Below are 25,663 nucleotides of genomic sequence, written 5' to 3'. Positions count from 1 at the left end.
TGCTTAAAACTTGTCCACAATACTGTAGGTCCTATAGTAACCGTAGCTAATAAATGAAACAATAGCACTTTAGTTATTCATTTTGGTTTTATTTTGGCATGCTCCTTGATACTTAAAGGTGTTTTCTTCAGCGCTCTATTGGGAGACCCAGACGATTGGGGTATAGCTACTGCCTCCGGAGGCCACACAAAGCACTACACTAAAAAGTGCTAGGCCCCTCCCCTTCTGGCTATACCCCCCCGTGGTATCACGGGTTCTCCAGTTTTCAAGCTTTGTGCGAAGGAGGTCAGACATCCATGCATAGCTCCACAGATTTTAGTCAGCAGTAGCTGCTGACTATTTCGGATGGAAGAAAAGAGGGCCCATATAGGGCCCCCAGCATGCTCCCTTCTCACCCGTTGATGGTGTTGTAAGGTTGAGGTACCTATTGCTGGTACGGCGGCTGGAGCCCACATGCTGCTTTCCTTCCACATCCCCCTGAGGGGCTCTGAGGAAGTGGGATCCTGCCGGCCTCAAAGCTCTGACGCCGGGCTCCATCCACAGACCCATTTGAACCTGCTGGATACGGAGCTGGAGTACCGTTCAGGGACATGGCCCTGCACCATTACAGGTACTCTGTGTCCCCGGACACACAGACACAGCACACTCCAGACTTGCTGGGTGTGCTAGTGCGCCGGGGACAGTAAAGGGTTACAGTCACTGCAGCTTTGCTGAGTGACTTTGTGTATTGGGAACTACCGCGCCGGACGCTCCGGGAGCGGCGGCGCGGCTGGGACTTGTAGTTCGCCGGGGACTGGGCGCCGACCGCGCTTTTACGGCGGCGGCGCTTATAAATCCAGTCCCCGGCTTCTGCGGCCTAGTGCCGCTTCGTTCCCGCCCCCTCCCTGTCACTCAGGGAAGGGGACAGGCGCTGAGCAATCACACTGTCGGACGCCGGATTCCCGCTCTGACTTGGGGCACGCCCACGGCCCGCCCCTCCTCCCACGAGCTGGGGAAGACGCCGGCAGCCATTACTGCAGTACGAGCTCGGACTTTCGGGGACTATGGCGACCATACACCCGCTTATAGGCGGGCGGTAAGCGGCACACATAGTGCTGACCCCAATATATACTGCAGTGTGTACATGTGTATTTTAACTGCATAGGTCGCTATATGCCCGCTTGGAGAGCGACACATCAGCAGCAGGAAAGCAGGTGTGCTAAGGCACAGGCTTTCTATGCTGCTTGTATTGCACGTACTGAAGTGTTCATTTGTGTTTATGCTTGTATGCTATACATTGCACTGTACAGTCGCTAGTCTTAGCTATATTCTCCTGGAATGGCTAGACTACAGCAGCAGAAAACCAAGGGTGCTGGGGCACAGGTTTTTTTCTATGCTGCTTGTATTGCATGGGCTGCAGTGTGCATTTGTACTTGTGCTTGTATGCTATGCATCGCACTGTATGGTCACTCTTCTGGGCTATATTCCCCTAGATGACTAGTCTACAGCAGCAGAAGAGCAGGGGTGCCAGGGCATAGGCTTCTATGCTGCTTGTATTGCTTGTGCTGCAGTGTTCATTTGTACTTTATGCTTGTATGCTATACATTGCACTGTACGGTCACCATTCTTGGCTATATACTTCTAGATGGCTAGTCGGCAGCGGCAAAAAAGCAACACAGATTTTCAGTGCTGTTTTTACTACATGGGATGCTATTCATGACACCGTCCCATTGTGTGCATGCTCCCCTGTAGCACTTCGTCTGCCGGGGTCTCTAGCACTTCGTCTGCCGGGGTCTCTACTAGTCGTGGCCAAAGAAACCTCCTGTCAACCCTGTCCAAGGACAGGGACGGAGTTGCAGTTTCGACAGATATATTGTCATAAGATAGAGACTTGCAGTCCAGACAGGCCATGGGCAATCTTCCTGACCAACCTCATTTGGAACGGGGGGTCCCAGGAGGACTCTCTGTATGATAAGGCAGCTCTCCAGGACTTTGATCCTGACATCGCTCTCAATCCGGATACACCGGATGGTAACGCCATACGGAATGATCCTATAGCGTCCATCAATGGAAGGTTGGATCTTTCTCCCTCAGCTCCCCCAGTGGAGGAGTCAGCTTCACAGCAGGAGAAGTCCCTTTTCAGTATCTCAAACGGATATGGAGTATTTTTCTGGCCACGCTGACTTCAGAGAAGCAGTCCAGAAACACCACGCTTACCAGATAAGCGTTTTCTCCAAACGTTTTTTAAAGATACACGTTATCCCTTTTCCCCTGACGTGGTCAAGCGCTGGACCCAGGGTCCAAAGGTGGATTCTCCAATCTCCAGGCTTGCGTCTAGAGACATAGTTGCACTGGAGATGGGGCTTCACTTAAAGTTGCCATTCACAGACAGATGGACTCTGGTTGAAATCTGTCTAGGAGGCTATCGGCGTGTCGGTTGCCACGGCATTCACAGCCGTATAGGCAACCTAACCTGTTCAGCTGTTCTTGCGCAGCTGGCCTTGAGCACATGTACATCTGTACCGCAGAGGCGTCCGTAACCCCGCAATGTCTGCACTGCGACTTACCCTATTAAAACTGTCCTAAAAGTACAGTCGAGGTTTCGGTCCTTCCCAAGCTCGGGCAGGTCCCAATTGTCCTCGTGCAAAAGGGCTACAAAACCTCAGACGGGCTCAGATTCCGGCCGGGCTCAATCACGCCCAAGGAAGGCAGCCGGAGGAACCGCTACCAAGGCGGTCTCCTCATGACTCTCAGCTCTCTCTCTCTCTCTCCGCATCCGCGGTTGATGGCAGACTCCCCCGCCTTTGGCGACATTTAGCTGCCACAGGTCACAGACCGGTGGGTGACGGACATTGTGCTCACGTGCACAGGACAGTGTTCTGTTCTCGTCCTCCGACTCCATTATTCAGAACGGCCCCACCTCCCCACCGAGCAGATGCCCTGCTGCAGGCGGTGGACGCTCTAAGAGCAGAAGGAGTGGTGATCCCTGTCCCCCCTCAGGAACGAGGGCGAGGGTTTGTACTCCAATCTCTTTGTGGATCCAAAACAGGACGGCTCCTTCCGTCCTGTTCTGGACCTAAAACTGCTCAACAATCATGTGCACGCCAGGCGGTTCCGGATGGAATCCCTCCGATCCGTCATTACCTCAATGTCTCGAGGAGACTTCCTTGCCTCAACAGACATCAAAGATGCCTATCTCCACGTGCCAATTGCTACGGAGCACCAACGTTTTCTACGTTTTGTGATAGGAGACGACCATCTTCAGTTCGTAGCTCTGCCATTCGGTCTGGCGACAGCCCCACGGGTGTTCACCAAGATCATGGCAGCAGTGGTAGCAGTCTTGCACTCTCAGGGACACTCGGTGATCCCTTACTTGGACGATCTACTCGTCAAAGCACCATCCCTCGAGGCATGCCAACGCAGCCTGAATGTTACGCTGGAGACTCTCCAGACTTTCGGGTGGATCATCAATTTGGCAAGGTCAAATCTGTCACCGACTCAATCACTAACGTATCTCGGCATGGAGTTTCACACTCTATCAGCGATAGTGAAGCTTCCGCTGAACAAGCAGCGTTCACTGCAGACAGAGGTGCAGTCTCTCCTTCAAGGCCAGTCGCACCCCTTAAGGCGCCTCATGCACTTCCTAGGGAAGATGGTGGCAGCCATGGAGGCAGTTCCCTTTGCGCAGTTTCATCTGCGCCAACTTCAATGGGACATTCTCCGCCAATGGGACGGGCAGTCAACCCCCCTGGACAGGAACGTCTCCTTTTCCCAGACGGCCAAGGACTCTCTGCAATGGTGGCGTATTTCCACCTCATTGTCACAGTGAAGATCCTTCCTACCCCCATCCTGGGCAGTAGTCACGACAGATACGAGTCTGTCAGGGTGGGGAGCAGTTTGTCTCCGCCACAGGGCTCAGGGGACGTGGACTCAGCAGGAGTCCACCCTTCAGATCAATGTTCTGGAAATCAGGGCAGGGTATCTTGCCCTACTAGCTTTCCAGCAGTGGCTAGAAAGAGCGCAGATCCGACTCCAGTCGGACAACTCCACAGTGGTGGCATACATCAACCACCAAGGAGAGACGCGCAGTCGGCAAGCCTTCCAGGAAGTCCGGCGAATCCTCATGTGGGTGGAGGACACAGCATCCACCATATCCGCAGTTCACATCCCGGGCGTAGAAAACTGGGAAGCAGACTTCCTCAGTCGCCAGGGTATGGACGCAGGGGAATGGTCCCTTCACCCGGACGTGTTTCAGGAAATCTGTCGCCGCTGGGGGGTGCCGGACGTCGACCTAATGGCGTCTCGGCACAACAACAAGGTCCCGGCATTTATGGCACGATCGCGCGATCACAGAGCTCTGGCGGCAGACGCCTTAGTGCAAGATTGGTCGCAGTTCCGGCTCCCATGTGTGTTTCCACCTCTGGCAATCTTGCCCAGAGTACTGCGCAAAAATCAGATCCGATTGCAGCCGCGTCATACTCGTCGCCACAGACTGGCCGAGGAGATCGTGGTACCCGGATCTGTGGCATCTCACGGTCGGCCGACCGTGGTCACTACCAGGCCGGCCAGACTTACTGTCCCAAGGGCCGTTTTTCCATCGGAATTCTGCGGCCCTGAACCTGACTGTGTGGCCATTGAGTCCTGGATCCTAGCGTCTTCAGGATTATCCCAAGGGGTCGTTGCCACCATGAAACAGGCTAGGAAGTCCACTTCTGCTAAGATCTACCACAGAACGTGGAAGATTTTCTTAACTTGGTGCTCGGCTCAGGGAGGGTCTCCCTGGCCATTTGCATTGCCTACTTTTCTTTCCTTCCTGCAATCGGGGTTAGAAAAGGGCTTGTCGCTCGGCTCCCTTAAGGGGCAAGTCTCGGCACTATCCGTGTTTTTTTCGGAAGCGTCTAGCACGTCTTTCTAAGGTGCGCACGTTCCTACAGGGGGTCTGTCATATCGTACCCCCGTACAAGCGGCCGTTAGATCCATGGGATCTCAACAGGGTACTAGTTGCTCTCCAGAAGCCGCCTTTCGAGCCTCTGAAGGAAGTTTCATTTTCTCGCCTGTCACAGAAGGTGGCGTTTCTCGTTGCGATCACATCGCTTCGGCGAGTGTCTGAGCTGGCAGCTCTGTCATCCAAGGCTCCCTTCCTGGTGTTCCACCAGGACAAGGTAGTGCTGCGCACCATTCCGGAGTTTCTCCCTAAGGTCGTATCTTCATTTCATCTTAATCAGGATATATCCTTGCCTTCCTTTTGTCCTCATCCGGTTCACCGGTATGGAAAGGACTTACGTTTGTTAGATCTGGTGAGAGCACTCAGAATCTACTTTTCCCGCACGGCGCCCATGCGCCGTTCCGATGCATTTTTTGTCCTTGTCGCTGGTCCGCGCAAGGGGTTGCAGGCTTCTAAAGCCACCCTGGCTCGATGGATCAAAGAACCAATTCTAGAGGCCTACCGTTCTGCGGGGCTTCCGGTTCCTTCAGGGCTAAAAGCCCACTCACCCAGAGCCGTGGGTGCGTCCTGGGCATTACGACACCAGGCTTCGGCTCAACAAGTGTGCCAGGCAGCTACCTGGTCCAGTCTGCACACTTTCACCAAGCATTATCAGGTGCATACCTATGCTTCGGCGGACGCCAGCTTAGGTGGAAGAGTCCTGCAGGCGGCAGTGACACCCCCGTAGGGGAGGGCTGTTTTGCAGCTCTAACATGCGGTATTTCTTTACCCACCCAGGGACAGCTTTTGGACGTCCCAATCGTCTGGGTCTCCCAATAGAGCGCTGAAGAAGAAGGGAATTTTGTTACTTACCGTAAATTCCTTTTCTTCTAGCTCTTATTGGGAGACCCAGCACCCGCCCTGTTGTCCTTCGGGATTTTTTTTTTGTTGTTTGCGGGTACACATGTTGTTCATGTTGAACGGTTTTTCAGTTCTCCGATGTTACTCGGAGTTAATTTGTTTAAACCAGTTATTGGCTTTCCTCCTTCTTGCTTTGGCACTAAAACTGGAGAACCCGTGATACCACGGGGGGGTATAGCCAGAAGGGGAGGGGCCTAGCACTTTTTAGTGTAGTGCTTTGTGTGGCCTCCGGAGGCAGTAGCTATACCCCAATCGTCTGGGTCTCCCAATAAGAGCTAGAAGAAAAGGAATTTACGGTAAGTAACAAAATTCCCTTCGTTTACTACTTGGACAACTCCTTCTCATGCCCCATGTTTGCCCCCATTAATATAAAACAGCTTATACTCTCCTCCTGGGCTGTCGCCGTTCAGCAACGCCGGCGCTTGCTCTTCCGGTGCTCACACAATTCTGTACCCAATCGGTGCCAGCTACCATCTCCCTGCCTTCAGACGTATAAGTAATCAATTGGTAGGTAGAGCTGCGGCTGCCACTCAAGTCCTACTAATTACTGATACGTCCAAAGACAGGGCGAGAGAAGTCAGCACCGATTGAGCAAGGCGTTGTCGTGACGTAACAACCCCAGGAGAGAGTGTGCTGACACCGCTGGAACCTGTGCCGGCATGGGAGGTCAGTATAAGATTTTTTATTTTAATGGGAACAAACATGTTGAATGAGAAGAGCTTGTCCTAGTAGTGGACGACTCCTTTAAAGGCGTAATACAATCTTGAACAGTTTTGACATTTTAACAGGACGTGACAAAAATGTCTGATATGTCAGGTTCTGGAGATATTGCAATCCTCTGGATTCGGTGGGCACTATACCAGGTGGGGCAGAACTGATGCACCCTTATCCTGGGGTTAGATAAGTGTCCCAGAGGTGTGACAGGCCATAAATGATACAGTTTAAGGCTACATGCGCACGCTGCATCTTTTTGTGTTCACAAACTGCAGCCAAAATGCAGCCAAAACTGCACCTTGTCAGAGAGAGCCTGGAAATGTCACAAAAAACGCATGTAATTTTAGGTGCGTTTTTGGTGTGTTTTTCACACCATGCGTTTTTGCTGCGTTTGTGAAAAATGTTGACAAAAACGCAGGAAGAATGAACATGCTGCATTTTTTTTTTGTCACAACCCTTTGACAAATAAAACGCTGGCAAATAAACTGCAATGTGCGCACAGCAAATCTGACTTCTCATAGACTTTGCTGGGAAGTCAAATGTCAGAAAGTTCTGACAACTAAACTGCAGCCAAAAACGCAGCAAAAAACGCAGCGTGCGCATGTAGCCTTAAAAGCCATCTTAGGCTACATGCACACGCAGCATCTTTTTGTGTTCACAAACTGCAGCCAAAACTGCACCTTGTCAGAGAGAGCCTGGAAATGTCACAAAAAATGCTTGTAATTATAGGTGCGTTTTTGCTGCGTTTTCGGTGCGTTTTTCATAACCTGCGTTTTTGCTGCGTTTTTGTGACAAATGTTGACAAAAACGCAGGAAAAATGAACATGCTGCATTTTTTTGTCACAAATTTTTGACAAATAAAACGCTGACAAATAAACTGCAATGTGCGCACAGCAAATCTGACTTCTCAAAGACTTTGCTGGGAAGTCAGATGTCAGAAAGTTCTGACAAATAAACTGCAGCCAAAAACGTAGCAAAAAAAGCAGTGTGCGCATGTAGCCTAAGGCTATGTGCGCACTAGGCGTTTTTTTCACGCTGCGTTTTTATGTGCGTTTTTGTCTAAAAAACGCACCCGCGGCTAAAAAAACGCGGCAAAAACGCATGCGTTTTTGCCGCGATTTGGTGCGTTTTTTGCTGCGTTTTTGCTCACTGCGTTTTTAATCAGTGCACAATGCCATTAAAGATTGTTGATGAAAAAAAAAAAAAAAAAAAAAGGTCTGATGTCATTTCCTTCTTCAAAATGTTCATTGTATGCAGGAGAGCAGACAGCTACAGAACTAGTGTATGCAGGAGAGCAGACAGCAGCTGCAGAACTACAAGTCTCAGCATCCTCCATTCACTAGTGTAAGCAGGAGAGCAGACAGCAGCTGCAGAACTACAAGTCTCAGCATCCTCCATTCACTAGTGTATGGAGGAGAGCAGACAGCAGCTGCAGAACTACAAGTCTCAGCATCCTCCATTCACTAGTGTATGCAGGAGAGCAGACAGCAGCTGCAGGACTACAAGTCTCAGCATCCTCCATCCAGGACTGTATGCAGTTTTTTGCCCAAAAAGAAAAAAAAAATGACATGGGCTTCGCCATATTTTTGTATGCTAGCCGGGTACAGCAGGCAGGTACGGGCTGCCCCCAACCCCCAGCTGCCTATTTGTACCCGGCTGGGAACCAAAAATATAGAGAAGCCCTTTTTTTTTAATTATTTCATGAAATAATTAAAAAAAAAAAATGACGTGGGCTTCGCCTAATTTTTGAGTCCAGCCGGGTACAACTAGGCAGCTGGGGATTGGAATCCACAGTGCAGGGTGCCCATGCTTTCTGGGCACCCCCACTGCGAATTGCAGTCCGCAGCCACCCCAGAAAATGGCGCTTTCATAGAAGCGCCATCTTCTGGCGCTGTATCCAACTCTTCTAGCTGCCCTGGTGACGGGTGGCGAGCTAGGTAATAATGGAGTTAGGGCTAGCTGTATATTATCAGCTAGCCCTAAGCCCGAAATTCATGGTGTCACGCCAATATTAGACATGGCCACCATGAATTTCTAGTAATGATAAAAAAAAAACACAACACAGAGAAAAATATTTTTATTAGAAATAAAACACAACACAATTAGTGACTCCATCTTTATTGAAATAAACCCCCCTCCGCAGTAATCCTGGGTCAGGGTCCCGCGCCGTCCAATCAGGATCCAATATCATCTGATCGGTTTGCTGGAAGGCAGAGCGATCAGATGATGTCAGGATCAAGTGCCTGAATCCCATCACACATCAGCTGATTGTATAAAAGCCGATTATACAATCAGCTGATGCATCAGTAGAAAAAAAAAAAAAAAAAATACATACTCACTTATGTGCTGACTACCGGCAGCTCCTGGAGCGATCGATTGGACAGGAGTCTGATCCTATACGATCGCTGCAAGAGCTGCCGGTGATCAGCTGATGAAGTCCCCTGACGGCAGGATCAGCTGATAGCCGGCCGGGCGCGAAAAAGCCGGCGAGACTACAATCAGCTGATGCGTCAGGTGACTGCATCAGGTGATCCACCGCCAGGTCCTGCAAGCAAGGTCCTGCCCCGGGGAGACTGTACACAGCCAGAGCGGCGGGACCGGGAGGAGATGGGAGCGGGCATGGCACCGGGACCCTGCGGACAGGTCAGTATATGACATTTTTTTTTTTCTACTGTTCACTTTGTTTTTCGCCGCTGCCTCCACCTCCCGCCCAGACATGGCGCAGCACGGAGCTGACATGCACAGGACGGGAGGTGGAGGCAGCGGTGACGGTACCGGGAGGATTCACGCTTCTGTGTTTACCAACAGAAGGAATCCTCTTCCTGTACACGTCACTGTAGTGCCCACCCCTTGCGTGTATAGCTGCGTTTTTAGTCATAGAAACGCGGCTATATGCGTTATTCATTGCGTTTTTAACATCTCATTGAATTCAATGAGTGAAAAACGCAGTGGAAAACGCAGAAATAATTGACATGCTGCGTTTTTGTGGTCACCACAAAAACGCAGCTAAAAAAAAAACGCTGTGTGAGGACAGCACTTCTGAAAACCCATTGACATTGCTGGGGAAGCAATGTCACTGCGTTTTCAGCACAAAAACGCGGTAAAAAACGCCGCTAAAAACGCGGCAAAAACGCCTAGTGCGCACATAGCCTTAGGCTATGTGCGCACGTGTGTGTAATTCATGCAGTTACGCTGCGCTTTGTAGCGCAGCGTAACTGCATGCGTCCTGCGTCCCCTGCACAATCTATGGAGATTGTGCAGGGGCCGTGCGAACGTGGCATATTAGAACGCAGCGCTTCGGCTGCTGCCCGAATCGCTGCGTTCTAAGAAGTGACATGTCACTTCTTCCGTGCGCTTTGCCGGCAGCCCCTGCTCTGTCTATGGCAGGAGCTGCAGGCAGAGCGCAAGTTCTCTCCGGCACCATGCGCTTCAGAACGCAGCTTTTCAGCTGCGCTCTGAAGCGCACCTTTTCGGTGCGGTGCAGAGCGCACACGTGCGCACATAGCCTAAGAAGGCCTTGTTATCGCTGTCCATGTCTTGTAAAATATTTCTTCAGTTTAATAGCAAAACTTTACCCATTTTCTGTTTTCATCACAGCTGGAAAAGATGGTGCAGCAGGAGTCCCTAACCTTCAGCTATATGATGTGAAAACAGGGAAATGTGTGAAGTCATTCATTCAGAAGAAGATGGAGAACTGGTGCGTATCTGAGAAGTAATAGCTGCAATGATCTGACAGAACTACAGAGGTTGAAAAGTATATGTCCTTAAGGATAATAATAATAATTAATAATAATCTTTATTTCTATAGCGCCAACTTATTCCGCAGCGCTTTACAATTCAGGAGGATCATATGCAAACAAATAACAGTTATAGAAAATACAATAATTAGAGGGAAAACAGACAACCCTGCTCGTGAGAGCTTATAAACTGTATATTGTAGATTGTATGTGTGTGTGTATGTACAGTCATGGCCAAAAGTTTTGAGAATGCTACAAATATTAATTTTTACAAAGCCTACTGCTTGAGTTTTTCTAATGGAAATTTGCATATACTCCAGAATGTCATAAAGAGTGATCAGCTTAACAGCAATTACTTGCAAAGTCAATATTGGCTAAGAAAATGAACTTCAACCCCCAAAACACATTTCAACTTCATTGCATTCCTGCCTTAAAAGGAGCAGCTAACATCGTTTTAGTGATTGTTCCATTAACACAGGTGTGGGTGTTGATGAGGACAGGGCTGGAGATCAATCAGTCATGATTAAGTAAGAATTACACCACTGGACACTTTAAAAGGAGGCTGGTGCTTGGTATCATTGTTTCTCTTCAGTTAACCATGGTTATCTCTAAAGAAACACGTGCAGCCATCATTGCTCTGCACAAAAATGGCCTAACAGGGAAGAGTATCGCAACTACAAAGATTGCACCTCAGTCAACAATCTATCGCATCATCAAGAACTTCAAGGAGAGAGCTTCCATTGTTGCCAAAAAGGCTCCAGGGCGCCCAAGAAGGACCAGCAAACGCCAGGACCGTATCTTAAAACTATTTCAGCTGCGGGATCGGACTACCAGCAGTGCCGAGCTAGCTCCGCAATGGCAGCAGGCTGGTGTGAGTGCTTCGCACTGTGAGGCGGAGACTGCTTGAGCAAGGCCTGGTTTCAAGGAGGGCAGCAAAGAAGCCACTTCTCTCCAGAAAAAATATCAGGGACCGACTGATATTCTGCAAAAGGTACAGGGAGTGGACTGCTGAGGACTGGGGTAAAGTCATTTTCTTTATCGTTCCTTTGTAAGACCCAGACCATGGGTGTTTAGCTTTTGCCTCCGGAGGACACACAAAGTACTACACTTAAAAGTGTAGCTCCTCCCTCTGAGCTTATACACCCCCTGGTAGCCAGTCCTAGCCAGTTTATCGCTTTGTGTTCAGGAGGTCATACATCCACACATGCATTCTCATCTGATTGTTTGACTTTTGGAAAGAGTTTGAAGAAAAGCGGGTCCATGTCTGGACTCTCGGCATGTCCCTTCTCACCCCACTGTGTCGGCGGTGTTTGTTAAGGTTGATTTACAAGGCTGAAGCCTTACATGCCGCGCTCCTTCACCATCCCTTCTGGGCTCTGGCTTGAAGTGGGAGCCAGCACGGTCTCCATGCCTGGCAGGAGTCCGGTCTCCATCCACAGCCCCTTGAGGATTCTGTTGGACCGGAGCACTCATCCCCAGGGACATGGCCCTGCGTCTCAGCAGCTAAGTACCTGAGACGTTTATGTTGGGGGTCCCGGTTCTTTATTGTAAGGGGAGAGTATGCTGTATGTGATTGTTTGTTTTTAACTTTTCCGGCGGGTTCTCCAGCTTTTGCCCGAGAACCACGCCGATGGTGCCTGCTTGTCGGCCTCGCCACTTAAATTTAGGCCCCGGCTTCGCCGGAGGCCTAGTTTCGTTTTCCTGCCCTCGCATGTCACTCATGCAGAGGGACAGGTTCGGCTCCTCCCGGCGGCCGTTCTACACAGGGGAGGGACACTCCCCACTGCTGGGGCGTTCCTCCTTCCCGGCAGGTCTCTATAGCCCTCCAGTTCCCGCTCTTTTATAGGAACGCCCCTAGTCCCGCCCCCTCTCTTCGCTCCGGCGGCCATTTCTCAGGCAGAGTTCACTCTGCTCTGGGACATCCTGCATTCTGCATCTCTGCTGAGGTGCTGCGCTCTGGAGGACCGGGCTTCGGGATCTGGAGGGCACACAACACCGCGCTCAGCGGTCTGGTAAGCCACAGCCGGTCTCCGGTTGTGGACCTCTGTATATTCTCCCTGGGGTTCATTCTCTGCAAAGCCCCCACTCCAGCAGCATGTCTCACACAAGGAGCAAGGCTCCAAAGCTTTATTCTGCATGTAAGCTCCTGCTGCCTGAGCCGAGCATTTATCCATACTGTGATGGTTGCTCTAACTTGGCGGTGCCACAGCCTGGAGTCTCACCCCCAGTGGTCTCTCAGGCTGCTGCTGCACCTGTGATTGAACCCCCAGCCTGGGTAGAGTCCTTTTCTAGGTCCATATCCCAGTCATTTGCTGAGTCCATGGGACTTTTGTCCAGGACTTTGATGAATATGCATCAGCCCCCCTCACATGGTGCCTCTAATACTCTTGACAGAGGACTCCTATCCTCTGATCTCCGTCCATCAGAGCTCACGGAGGATTCATCATCTGATCCCAGACCCCGTCCTTCTAAGAGAAGGCGCAGGGTTTCCTCCCCATCCCACGGCTCTGTCTCAAGAGCTGACTCTCAAGATGAGGAGGATGCCCTCACTGGGGGCTCGGAGGCTATGTATCCCATCGATTTCTCTGAGGGTGACTCAGATCTTAGTGATTTGATTGCTTCTATTAATTCTGTGCTGGATCTCAATCCGCCAGTGTCAACTCTCTTTGGCAGAAAAGCACCAGTTTACCTCGCCTAAGAGAGTGAAGAGTGTGTTCTTTAACCACTCCAGTTTTCAGACCGCTGTGACCAAACCCAGGGCCTGCCCTGACCAACGCTTTCCAAAGCGTGGTTCTGATGACCGGTTTCCATTTCCACCTGAGGTGGTCAAGGAGTGGTCTCACTCCCCAAAGGTAGACCCTCCGGTGTCTAGGCTATCAGCCCGGACCGTTGTGTCGGTGGCTGACGGCACCTCACTTAAGGATTCCACTGACCGTCAGATTGACCTTCTGGCCAAATCTGTGTATGAAGTTGCGGGGGCCGCGTTTTCCCCGACTTTTGCAGCAGTGTGGGCTCTCAAAGCCATCTCTGCTTCTCTAGAGGAGATGCATTCCCTCACCAAGGAATCTATGCCTGAGATGGTTACCTTAACTGCTCAGGCTTCAGCCTTTTCATCTTATGCCATGTCTGCCATGCATGAGGCTGCTCACCGCACTGCGGTGGCTTCAGCTAATTCTCTTGTTATCCGCAGGATTTTGTGGCTTCGAGAGTGGAAGGCAGATGCTTCTTCCAAGACGGTTCTTGCTGGGCTCCCTTTTGCTGGTTCACAGCTGTTTGGTGAACAGCTGGATGAAATCATTAAAGAAGCTACTGGCGGGAAGAGTACTTCCATGCCACAAACCAAGACCAGGAAACCAGCCCAGGGTAGGAATCAATCGAGGTTTCGTTCCTTTCGTTCCTCCAACTGGTCATCCTCTAAGCCTTCCGCCTCGTCCGCTAACTCAGCCAAGGATCAGAAATCCAACTGGCGCCCAAAAGCGCGTCCGCAGAAGACCGCAGGAGGTTCTGCCACTAAGGCAGCTTCCTAATGACTCTCGGCCCGCTCCAGCCACGTCCTTAGTCGGTGGCATGCTCTCCCACTTTGGCGACGCTTGGTTAAAGCAAGTCTCCGATCAGTGGGTGAGAGACATCATATCTCACGGCTACAGGATAGAATTGTCTTCTTCCAGCCCTCCAAACAGATTTTTTTCTCTCAACTCCCCCCTGCTCCAAGGCCGCCGCCTTCTCGCAGGCCGTGGCGTCCTTGCAGGCAAACGGAGTGATTGTCCCAGTTCCCGCTCAGGAACGGTTCAGAGGTTTTTACTCAAATCTCTTCCTAGTTCCAAAAAAGGACGGTACCTTCCGGCCCATCCTGGATCTCAAGCTTCTCAACAAGCATGTTCGGGTGCGGCATTTTAGCATGGAGTCTCTGCGATCAGTCATTGCCTCTATGACCCAAGGGGAGTTCCTGGCGTCCATCGACATCAGAGATGCCTATCTACATGTGCCAATCGCAGTGTCACATCAGCCTTGGTTACGTTTTGCGATAGGAGAGGATCATTTCCAATTCGTGGCTCTCCCCTTCGGGTTAGCCACGGCCCCTCGGGTATTCACCAAGGTCATGGCGGCAGTGATTGCGGTCCTGCACCTCCAGGGGTTAGCAGTGCTTCCTTATCTGGACGACCTTCTGGTCAAGGGTCCATCCAGCGCAGACTGTCAGCGGAGTGTTTCGCTCACTCTCGTCACCCTAGCCCAATTCGGGTGGATTGTCAATCTTCCCAAATCCACTCTGACTCCGACCCAGAGTCTCACGTACCTAGGGATGCAGTTCGAGACTTTGCCGGCACTGGTGAAGTTGCCCTTAATCAAACAGCAGTCTCTCCGGCTAGCGGTGCGCTCTCTCCTGAGGCCCCACCGTTATTCCCTCAGGCGCCTGATGCAGGTGCTGGGTCAAATGGTGGCTTCCATGGAGGCGGTTCCCTTTGCCCAGTTCCATCTGCGTCCTCTGCAGCTGGACATTCTCCGCTGTTGGGACAAGCGGCCTTCCTCCTTACAGAGGTTAGTGGCTCTGTCGCCACGGACCAGGGGCTCTCTTCAGTGGTGGCTTCGACCCATCTCCCTGTCCCAAGGGCGCTCCTTCCTGGCTCCGTCCTGGGTGATTCTCACCACGGATGCCAGCCTATTCGGCTGGGGAGCGGTACATTTCCACCACAGAGCTCAGGGCACTTGGACTCCGTCCGAGTCAGCCCTTTCAATCAATGTGCTGGAAACCAGAGCTGTGCTTCTAGCTCTCCTAGCCTTTCACCACCTGTTGGCGGGCAGGCACATTCGAGTCCAGTCAGACAACGCGACAGCGGTTGCCTACATCAATCACCAAGGCGGGACACGCAGCCGCCTGGCAATGTTGGAGGTCCAACGCATTCTTCAATGGGCAGAGGACTCCAAGTCCACCATATCCGCAGTCCACATCCCTGGCGTAGAAAACTGGGAGGCAGATTATCTCAGCCGTCACTCCGTGGACGGTGGCGAGTGGTCCCTGCACTCGGCAGTGTTTCAGTCAATCTGCCGCAAGTGGGGCACTCCGGTCGGGACCTAATGGCATCCCGTCACAACAACAAGGTTCCGGTTTACGTGGTTCGCTCCCACGATCCTCAGGCCTTCGCCGCGGACGCTCTGGTTCAAGACTGGTCCCAGTTTCGTCTGTCCTACGTGTTTCCCCCTCTAGCTCTCTTGCCCAGAGTACTGCGCAAGATCAGAATGGAGGGCCGTCGAGTCATCCTCATTGCACCGGACTGGCCCAGGCGAGCTTGGTATCCGGACCTGCTCCAACTGTCCGTGGAGATGCCGTGGCATCTTCCGGATCGTCCAGACCTGCTCTCGCAAGGTCCGTTTTTCCGCCCGAATTCTACGGCACTCAAATTGACGGCGTGGCTCTTGAGTCCTGGATTTTGACGGCTTCTGGTATTCCTCCTGAAGTCATCTCCACTATGACTCGGGCCCGTAAGTCTTCCTCCGTCAAGATCTATCACAGGACTTGGAAAATTTTCCTGTCCTGGTGTCGCTCTTCCGGCCATTCTCCTTGGCCATTCTCATTGCCGACCCTTCTGTCTTTTTTACAGTCCGGTCTGCAGCTAGGACTGTCCCTCAACTCTCTCAAGGGACAAGTCCCAGCTCTATCAGTGCTGTTCCAGCGGCGTCTCGCCCGGCTGGCTCAGATCCGCACCTTCATGCAAGGTGCGTCTCACATCATTCCGCCTTATCGGCGGCCCTTGGATCCCTGGGACCTTAACTTGGTCCTCACGGTATTGCAGAAACCCCCCTTTGAGCCTCTTCAGGAGGTTTCTTTGTATCGTTTTTCTCAAAAGGTGGCCTTTCTAGTTGCCATAACTTCTCTCAGGAGAGTCTCTGATTTGGCTGCGCTCTCCTCGGAGTCACCTTTTTTGCTTTTTCACCAAGACAAGGTAGTTCTCCGTCCGACCCCGGACTTTCTTCCTAAGGTGGTCTCTCCCTTCCACCTTAACCAGGATATTTCCTTACCTTCCTTCTGTCCGGCCCCTGTTCATCGCTTTGAGAAAGCGCTGCATACTCTAGATCTGGTGCGTGCTCTCCGGATTTATGTGGCTCGCACCGCTGCGCTTAGGCGGTGCACCTCTCTTTTTGTGCTAACCACAGGGCGGCGCAAGGGTCTCTCTGCTTCTAAGCCGACCTTGGCCCGTTGGATTAGATCGACCATTTCGGACGCCTACCAGAGTACTCAGGTGCCTCCCCCGCCGGGGATCAAAGCACACTCGACCAGCGCTGTCGGTGCCTCTTGGGCTTTTAGGCACCAGGCTACGGCTCAACAAGTCTGTCAGGCTGCCACTTGGACTAGCCTGCATACCTTTTCGAAGCACTACCAAGTGCATGCTCATGCTTCGGCAGATGCGAGCTTGGGCAGACACATCCTTCAGGCGGCTGTCGCCCACTTGTGAAGTTAGGCTCCGCCTACTTCTTAGTTTTTTCTGGTTATTCCCACCCAGGGACAGCTTTGGAACGTCCCATGGTCTGGGTCTCCCAAAGGAACGATAAAGAAAAAGAGAATTTTGTCTGTTTCTTATAGTTTTGTATTGGGAGACCCAGCTCCCTCCCTGTTGCCTGTTGGCAATTTTCTTGTTCCGTGTGTTATCACCGGCTGTTGTCGTGGACAGAGTCTCTGGTTGTTCCGGTTCTTACTCGGTTCTACTTGTGGGTGGCTATTCTCTTTCAGCTTTTGCACTAAACTGGCTAGGACTGGCTACCAGGGGGTGTATAAGCTCAGAGGGAGGAGCTACACTTTTAGGTGTAGTACTTTGTGTGTCCTCCGGAGGCAGAAGCTAAACACCCATGGTCTGGGTCTCCCAATACAGAACTATAAGAAAAAGAATTTACGGTAAGTAACAAAATTCTCTTTTTCTCAGATGAATCCCCTTTTCGATTGTTTGGAACATCTGGAAAACATCTTATTAGGAGAAGAAGAGGTGAGCGCTACCACCAGTCTTGTCTCATGCCAACTGTTAAGCATCCTGAAACGATTCATGTGTGGGGTTGCTTCTCAGCCAAGGGAATCGGCTCACTCACAGTCTTGCCTAAAAACACAGCCATGAATAAAGAATGGTACCAGAATGTCCTCCCAGAGCAATTTCTCCCAACTGTCCAAGAGCAGTTTGGCGCCCAACAATGCCTTTTCCAGCATAATGGAGCACCTTGCCATAAAGCAAAGGTGATCACTAAATGGCTCATGGAACAAAACAGAGATTTTGGGTCCATGGCCTGGAAACTCCCCAGATCTTAATCCCATTGAGAACTTGTGGGCAATCATCAAGAGATGGGTGGACAAACAAAAACCAACAAATTCTGGCAAAATGCAAGCATTGCTTATGCAAGAATGGACAGCTATCAGTCAGCATTTGGTCCAGAAGTTGATTGAGAGCATGCCAGGGAGAATTGCAGAGGTCCTGAAGAAGGGTCAACAATGCAAATATTGACTTGCTGCATTAACTCATTCGAACTGTCAATAGAACCTTTTGGTACTCATAATATGATTGCAATTATATTTCTGTATGTGATGTAAACATCAGACAAACACAATTAAAAACCAGAGGGCAACAGATCACGTGAAAATATAATTTTGGTGTCATTCTCAAAACATTTGGCCATGACTGTATATAGAGAGAGATCGCATCTACTGCATTACGGTTCATGATGTGAGAATAGCATGTCTGACTTAAGCTGTATCTCCTCTAGGGCTCCTCGCTGGTCTGTAGATGAGAAGATTTGTGCCAGGAATGTGAATAATGAAGTGCACTTCTTTGAAAACAACAATTTTGGTATGATCATGGCTATTGCATTTCTTAGCTGATCGCTGTAGGTTTCAGTTGATGAACCTGTATAAAGTAGCCTATGTCCTTTCTAAAGATTCCTTTAGCAGTATCTAGAACCTGTTGTTTCAGTGGTCACCCTATTCCAGTTACTTCTAGAGGTTAATTTCCATTGTGAATGGAGCAGAGATGCACATGCTCGTCCTCCTCTCCATATGGGACCGCATTACAATGCTGACTACAGCATCGGCTATTTCCAATGAAGAGAGCGGAGGTCGAGCATGACGCAGCTCTACGTTTTCGGGATAACAATATTTTGGGTGTAAAACTTTATATTGAAAACTGCGGTGTCCAGTTATGATTTCAATGATTCTATGTTTTGCCATTTTTTTGTCAGATACCATTGCAAATAAATTGCACTTACAGAAAGTCAGTGACTTTGAGTTGTCACCTGGAGAGCATCCCTGCAAGGTATACTTTATCATGCTCTGTAAATATTAATCTGACGTCTACATCCCTAGACTGACCTAGACACATATATATATATATATATATATATATATATATATATATATATATATATATATATATATATATATATATATATATATATATATATATATATATATATAATATGTATAATATGTATGTATGTATGTATATATACACACTTTTATTACATAATTGCTAATGTATATAACGCTGCCAGTGAACAAATAGCTTCTGTTTTTGTATGTGTATAAAATATGAATGGAAGTGCAAATTTATTTCTTTAAATGAATTATCAAAGTGTAACACAATGATGTCTTACCCTTAGGATGATTGTGAGCCCCATCATCAGAGTAAGCCTGGCATAGTGTTTCATCTTTAGGGCTTATTCACACGATCATACAGAGGCTGTATGTTAACCCTTTAGTGACGGAGCTAATTTTCACCTTAATGACCAGACCAAATTTTGCAATTCTGACCAGTGTCACTTCATGAGGTTATAACTCTAGAACGCTTCAACGGATCCCGGTGATTCTGAGATTGTTTTTTCGTCACATATTGGACTTCATGTTAGTACCAAATTTAGGACAATATTTTTTGCGTTTATTTATGAAAAAAATTGAATATTGGCAAAAATTTTGAAAATTTTGCAATTTTCAACTTTTGAATTTTTATACCGTTAAACCAGAGATTTCTGTGACACAAAATAGTTAATAAATAACATTTCCCACATGTCTACTTTACATCAGCACAATTTTGGGAACAAAATTTTTTTTCGTTAGGACGTTAGAGGGGTTCAAAGTTTATCAGCGATTTCTCATTTTTACATCAAAATTTACAAAACCAGTTTTTTAGGGACCACATCACATTTGAAGTGACTTCAATAGGCCTAGATGACAGAAAATACCCAAAAGTGACACCATTATAAAAACTGCACCCCCCAAAGTACTCAAAACCACATTCAAGAAGTTTATTAACCCTTCAGGTGCTTCACATGAACAAAAGCAATGTGGAATGAAAAAAAGCAAAAATTAAATTTTACCTAAAAATGTTGCTCTAACCCAAATTTATTCACTTTTAGAAGAAATAACACAACAAAATGGACCCCAAAACTTGTTCCCCACTTTCTTATGAGCGCGCCGATACCCCACATGTGGTCAGAAACCTCTGTTTGGACAAATGGGAGGGCTCGGAACAGAAGGAGCAATATTTGAATTTTGGAAAGCAAATTTGGCTGAAATAGATTGCGGGCACCATGTTGCATTTACAGGTCCGCTAAGGTACCTAAACAGAAGAAACCCCTCACAAGTGACACCATTTTGGAAACTAGACCCCTCAAGGCTTCTATCTAGGGGTATAGTGAGCATTTTAGATCCACAGGTACTTCACAGATTTTGTTAACGTTACGTTGTCATATTGAAAATTTTAATAATTTTCTCAAAAATGTTGCTTTAGCATCAATTTTCTCACTTTTTCAAGAGGTAATTCCAAAAATGTGACCTCAAGGTTTGTTAACCACTTTTTTATGAGCGCGGTGATACCTCACATGGGGTCTGAAACCTTTGTTTGGACAAATGGGAGGGCTTGGAACGAAAGGAGCAATATTTGAATTTTGGAAAGGAAATTTGGCTGAAAAAGATTGCGGGCACCATGTCACATTTGGAGGACCCCTAAGGTACCTAAACAGCAGAAACCCCGCACAAGTGACCCCATTTTGGAAACTAGGCCCCTCAAGGAATTTATCTAGATGTTTGGTGAGTACCCTGAACCCCCAGGTGCTTCACAGAATTTTATAACGTTGAGCCATGAAAAAAAAAAAAAAAAATTTTACCACAAAATTGTTATTTCAACCAGGTAGCTTTTTTTTTTTTACAAGAGTAAAAGGAAAAAATTCAGCATAACATTTATTGTGCAATTTCTCCTGAGTTTGGCGATACCTTATATGTGGTGGAAATCAACTGTTTGGGCGCATGGCAGGGCTCGGAAGGGAAGGAGTGCCATTTGACTGCAAAATTGGCTGGAATCAATAGCGGACGCCAGGTTGCATTTGGAGAGCCCTTGAGGTGCCTAAACAGTGGCTGTCCCCCACAAGTGACTCCATTCTGGAAACAAGACACCTCAAGGCTTTTATCTAGGTGTATAGTGAGCAGTTTGAATCCACGAATACTTCACAGAATTTGATAAGCTTAGGTTGCCATATTGAAAATTTTCATTTTTTTCACAAAAATGTTGCTTCAGCATCAAATTTCTCACTTTTTCAAGAGACAACAACAAACCGTGGACCCAACAGGTTTTTATCCAATGTCTTATGAGCACAGGGATACCCCACATGTGGCCAAAAACCTCTGTTTGGATAAATTGGAGGGCTTGGAATGGAAGGAGCACCATTTGAATTCTGGAAAAGTTGAGATAAATTGCGGGCACCATGTCACATTTGCAGGGCCCCTTGGGTACCTATACATTAGAAACCCCCCACAAGTGACCCCATTTTGGAAACTGGATTTTATTCAGGAGTATAGTAAGCATTTTGAATCCACAGGTACTTCACAAAAATGTTGCTGTAGCAACAAATGTCTCACTTTTAGGCTATGTGGCCATGATCCAGCGACACGGCGTCTAGTACACAGTGTCAGCCTTCCTGCAGAGATGTGAGTGTTGTCCACGGGAGAACGCAGCTGCCCATGCCCACGATTTGGGTTCAGGCCGCTGTGGAGCTCTATGCTACCTGCAGAGAACACTCATCTCCGCAGCATAAATTGACATGCGGAGGCTTGGGAAGCTGCACCACAGGTCAGTGTATGCTGCGGAGAAGAGAAGCACAGTGGGCATGGGATTTCTAAAAATCCTTCCACTGTGCTTCTACTGCACAACGCAGCGTTATGGACGCAGGGAAAACACTCTGCGCCCAAAACGCTGCAAACCCTGATCGTGGGCACACAGCCTAAAATGCTACAATGGATGAATGGATAGATGTCAAACAAATATAACGTCCCACCCACTGCATATTCTAAGCTGGCGCCCTTTAGTGCCTTTCATGTGGCACTAAAGGGTGCCTAGCCTTGTATTTAGCCCCCCAAAAAATTAATAATTAAAATAAACGACGTGGGGTCCCCCCTATTTTTGATAGCCAGCTAGGGTAAAGCAGACAGCTGTAGCCTGCAAACCACAACTGACAGCTTCACCTTGGCTGGTGATCAATTTGGAGGGCTCCCCAGGCGTTTTTTAAAAAAAAAAAAAACCGTGGGGTCCCCCCCAAATTAGATCACCAGCCAAGGTGAAGCGGACAGCTGGGGTCTGGTATTCTCAGGGTGGGAAGAGCCATGGTTATTGGACTCTTCCCAGCCTAAAAATAGCAGGCCGCAGCCGCCCCAGAAGTGGCGCATCCATTAGATGCGCCAATCCTGGCGCTTCGCTCCAGCTCATCCCGCGCCCTGGTGCGGTGGCAGACGGGGTAATATATGGGGTTGATACCAGCTGTAATGTCACCTGGCATCAAGCCCTGGGGTTAGTGATGTCACGGCATCTGAACAGATACCCGACATTACTAACCCAGTCAAGTAATAGAAAAAAATAAAGACAAAAAAAAAATTTATTTGAAAAAAAAACTCCCCGAAACATTCCTCTTTTACCAATTTATTGAAAATAAATAAATTTCGGTCGCTGTAATCCATTTTGGAGGTCCCACGCCGACTCTGGATCTTCTAGAATATGGGGGGCACGTTCAGGGAACGTATCCCCCATTTTCTGGAAGAGCAAGCTCTCCAAGAGCAGTGTGGGTGCAGTAATCTGAGAATACTGCACTCACACTGCCCCGGTCCAACCTAGGGCAGAGTGACCTGCAGTAACCTCATTCTAGAATATGAGGGGCACGCTCACAGAACGTACCCCCCATTTTCTAGAACAGCAGTCTCTCCATGTGAGGAGTGTGACTGCAGATTACCGCACTCACCCTCCCCCGGTCCACAGTGGAGTAGCCTGTGCAGTAGCGACGTCAGCAGGATCCCTGCTTGCAGGGATCCAGCTGACAGCCGCTGTCTGCGCATGCGCCGTCAGCTTTCAAGAAGGAGGCGGCGTGCTGTGATCGCGGGGCCGGAGCAGGAGCACCAGCAGCCAGGTAACGTAAAACCGGGGGCTGGGGGGGGGGCGACGGCGACGGCGGGACCTGGGGACAACTTTCTGCCGCATGTGACGTGTCACATGCGGCAGAAAGTGCAGGATGAATGCGGCCGCCATCTTCCACGCTCCGGAGGGGGGAGGGGAGAGGCGGCTCTGGAGACCGGAGGGGGCTCCGGGGACCAGAGATCTCCGGTGGACCGGAGGAGGGGTCAGGGGGAGGACATTTCCCTCCGATCTGAAATGTTTGATCATTTCAGATCGGAGGGAAATGAATGCAGAGCCGGCGGCGGCGGGAGTTTTCAGCGCGCGTCGGCGCCATCTTGGATTTTCCGGAGGGGGGGGGTAGGGGTGGTGGGGGGACTCTCCGGTACCGGGGGCTTTGGGGGCACTAAGGGCTCATATTTATTTCTCATCTGACATGTTTGATCACGTCAGATGAGAAATAAATCAATTTTACCGGCCATTTATTTTTTTTTAATGTTGTCGCCGGTATACGGTGTATACCGGCGATCGCATTAACGGGGTCCAAAAAAAACACCCCGATTCATAATCTTGGGGGTCTCAGCTACCTCCGGTAGCTGAAACCCCCGAGATTTTTCGTCACTGGGGGGCGCTACAAGCTTTTTCCGGCCTGACGTCTCAAGACGTCGGAACAGAATAAGTACCCTGTTTTTCCGACGTCTTGAGACGTTAGGCCGTCGCTATGGGGTTAAGGTTTGTGTTACACTGCAGTTCTCGACCTGACCCAACGAAGATTGCCATACATGACTGTGAGACTGCTGGGAAAGGTGAATGTAAGATGGAATGTAAAAATCTGCCTTCTATATGGTCATGTGAATAAGGCTGCTTTCACACATCAGTTTTTTGCCATCAGGCACTATCCGGCGAAAAAACCACGGATCAGTTGCATCAGTTTTTTCCATCAGTTCCTTCAGGTTTTTTGACAGATTTGTTGTGATACTGAGCATGCTCAATTCAAAAAAACGGATCCGGCGTCCGTATCCATTTTTTGCCGGATCCGGTGTTCATAGGGTTCCATTATAAAACACGCCGGAGACAAAAAACGTTCCCCCTCAGTGTTCCATTGGAACGCAAGGCCATCCGGCACAGTCCGGCGCTAATAGAAGTCTATGGGGGAAAAACGGATCCGGCAGCAACAGACGCTGGATCAGTTTTTTCACGTTTTTGCCGGATTGTGCCTGATGGCAAAAAAACTGATGTGTGAAAGCAGCCTTAGCCCTGAGATGGCGCTGTGCTTTATGAATAAGCCATTAGATGGCGCTGTGCTCTTTGGTTAAGCCCTTAGATGGTGCTGTGCCTTGTGCTAAAGCTCAGCCCCATTCCCATGATGATATTGATGACATTTCAGTTCTGGAATCTTTTAAGGCTGCTTTCACACATCAGTTTTTTGGCATCCGGCACAATCCGGTGTAAAAACTGATGCGACGGATCCGGCGAAAAAAATGGATCAGTTGCATCAGATTTTTCCCTCAATTCCTTCAGTTTTTTGATGGATCCGTTGTGATACTGAGCATGCTCAGTTCAAAAAAACGAATCTGGCGGCTGTGTCCGTTTTTTTGCCGCATTATGCCGGATCCGGCATCTATAGGCTTCCATTATAAAACACGCCGTACGGCGACGGATCCGTCGCAATGTGTTTTTGCGTCGGAGACAAAAAAACGTTTCCCTCAGCGTTCCATCCGGCTACCAGACAAGCAAATTTTGCCAGATCCGGCAAAAGCCGGATGGAACGCAAAGCCATCCGGCGCTAATAGAAGTCTATGGGGGTAAAAACTGATCCGGCAGCAACAGACGCCGGATCCATTTTTTCAGGTTTTTGCCGGATTTTGCCTGATGGCAAAAAACTGATGTGTTAAAGGGGGCTTTACACGCTGCGATATCGCTAACGATTTATCGTCTGGGTCACGGTGTTTGTGACGCACATCCGGCGTCGTTAGCGACATCGCAGCGTGTGACATGTACGAGCGACCTACAACGATCGCAAAAGTGGTAAAAATCTTTGGTTTTGGAGAGGTCGTCCAAACACCAAATATCGTTGTCTGGTGAGTAACGAGGTAGTTTGTCGTTCCTGCGGCAGCACACACCGCTATGTGTGACACCGCAGGAACGAAGAACATCACCGTACCTGCATCCACCGGCAATGCGGAAGGAAGGAGGTGGGAGGGATGTTACGTCCCGCTCATCTCTGCTTCTATTGGACGGCTGCCGTGTGACGTCGCTGTGACGCCGCATGACCCGCCCCCTTAGAAAGGCGGATGGCCGGCCAGAGCAACATCGCAGGGCAGGTAAGCGTGTGATGGGTGTTAGCGATGTTGTGCGCCACGGACAGCGACTTGCCCGTGACGCACAACCGACGGGGGCGGGTACGATTGCTAGCGATATCAGTATCGATATCGCAGCGTGTAAAGTGCCATTAAGACTTGTTCAAGTGCTAAAATATAGAAAATTAATCTAATGATATAACCCAACTTCACCTTTAGTGCTAAGGTATGGCAGTACAACTGGAGCAGCAGTTTCCATTATCTCTGACATGGTTTCGGACTACGGAAACTTTTTTTTTTTCTATTTATATGATTTTGCTCTTGGTCTTTGCTACAGCACATCTACACAAGTTAAAAAAGTGATTTGTCTTTTTGGCCTCAAGATTGTTTTATTTTTTTTTTCCGGATTGAATAACACAAATCACAGATTCATCTTGCGGCAACATTGCCAACTACGTCTCCTCAGTGTCTTCCAAGCTAGAGTTCCTCCAAGAGCAATGAAATAAATGATTTCTTTGGCAAAATGAAAAACATATTCCAAATCTTGAAATAACCAAAGGAGCAGAGAAAAAAAAGTACTGTGGAATTATTTTTGAAAATGTCAGGTTTTGGGTTTTTTTTAATTGACTTTTATTGTTTTATTTCTTAAACACTTTCATATTTTATTAAAAGCAACTGCCGGTGCAG

The 25,663-nt window shown here is 49.0% G+C and overlaps 1 protein-coding gene across 2 annotated transcripts in view; it reads left to right on the top strand.

Moving 5' to 3' along the window:
- The window catches only part of EIF2A (eukaryotic translation initiation factor 2A), a 102,254-nt gene that overhangs the window by 30,096 nt on the left and 46,495 nt on the right, over positions 1-25,663 (top strand). For both annotated transcript variants that reach the window (XM_075340758.1, XM_075340759.1), the window contains exons 5-7: positions 10,136-10,235; positions 18,016-18,098; positions 18,487-18,560. In XM_075340758.1, coding sequence (XP_075196873.1) covers positions 10,136-10,235; positions 18,016-18,098; positions 18,487-18,560 — 257 coding nt within the window. The remainder of the gene's footprint in view (positions 1-10,135; positions 10,236-18,015; positions 18,099-18,486; positions 18,561-25,663) is intronic.

This window comes from Anomaloglossus baeobatrachus, chromosome 3 (assembly GCF_048569485.1).
Source record: "Anomaloglossus baeobatrachus isolate aAnoBae1 chromosome 3, aAnoBae1.hap1, whole genome shotgun sequence".
NCBI classification, from domain to species: Eukaryota; Metazoa; Chordata; class Amphibia; order Anura; family Aromobatidae; genus Anomaloglossus; species Anomaloglossus baeobatrachus.
The sequence above is the reverse complement of the archived record's forward strand: the minus strand, read 5'-3'. Positions and strand labels throughout refer to the sequence as shown.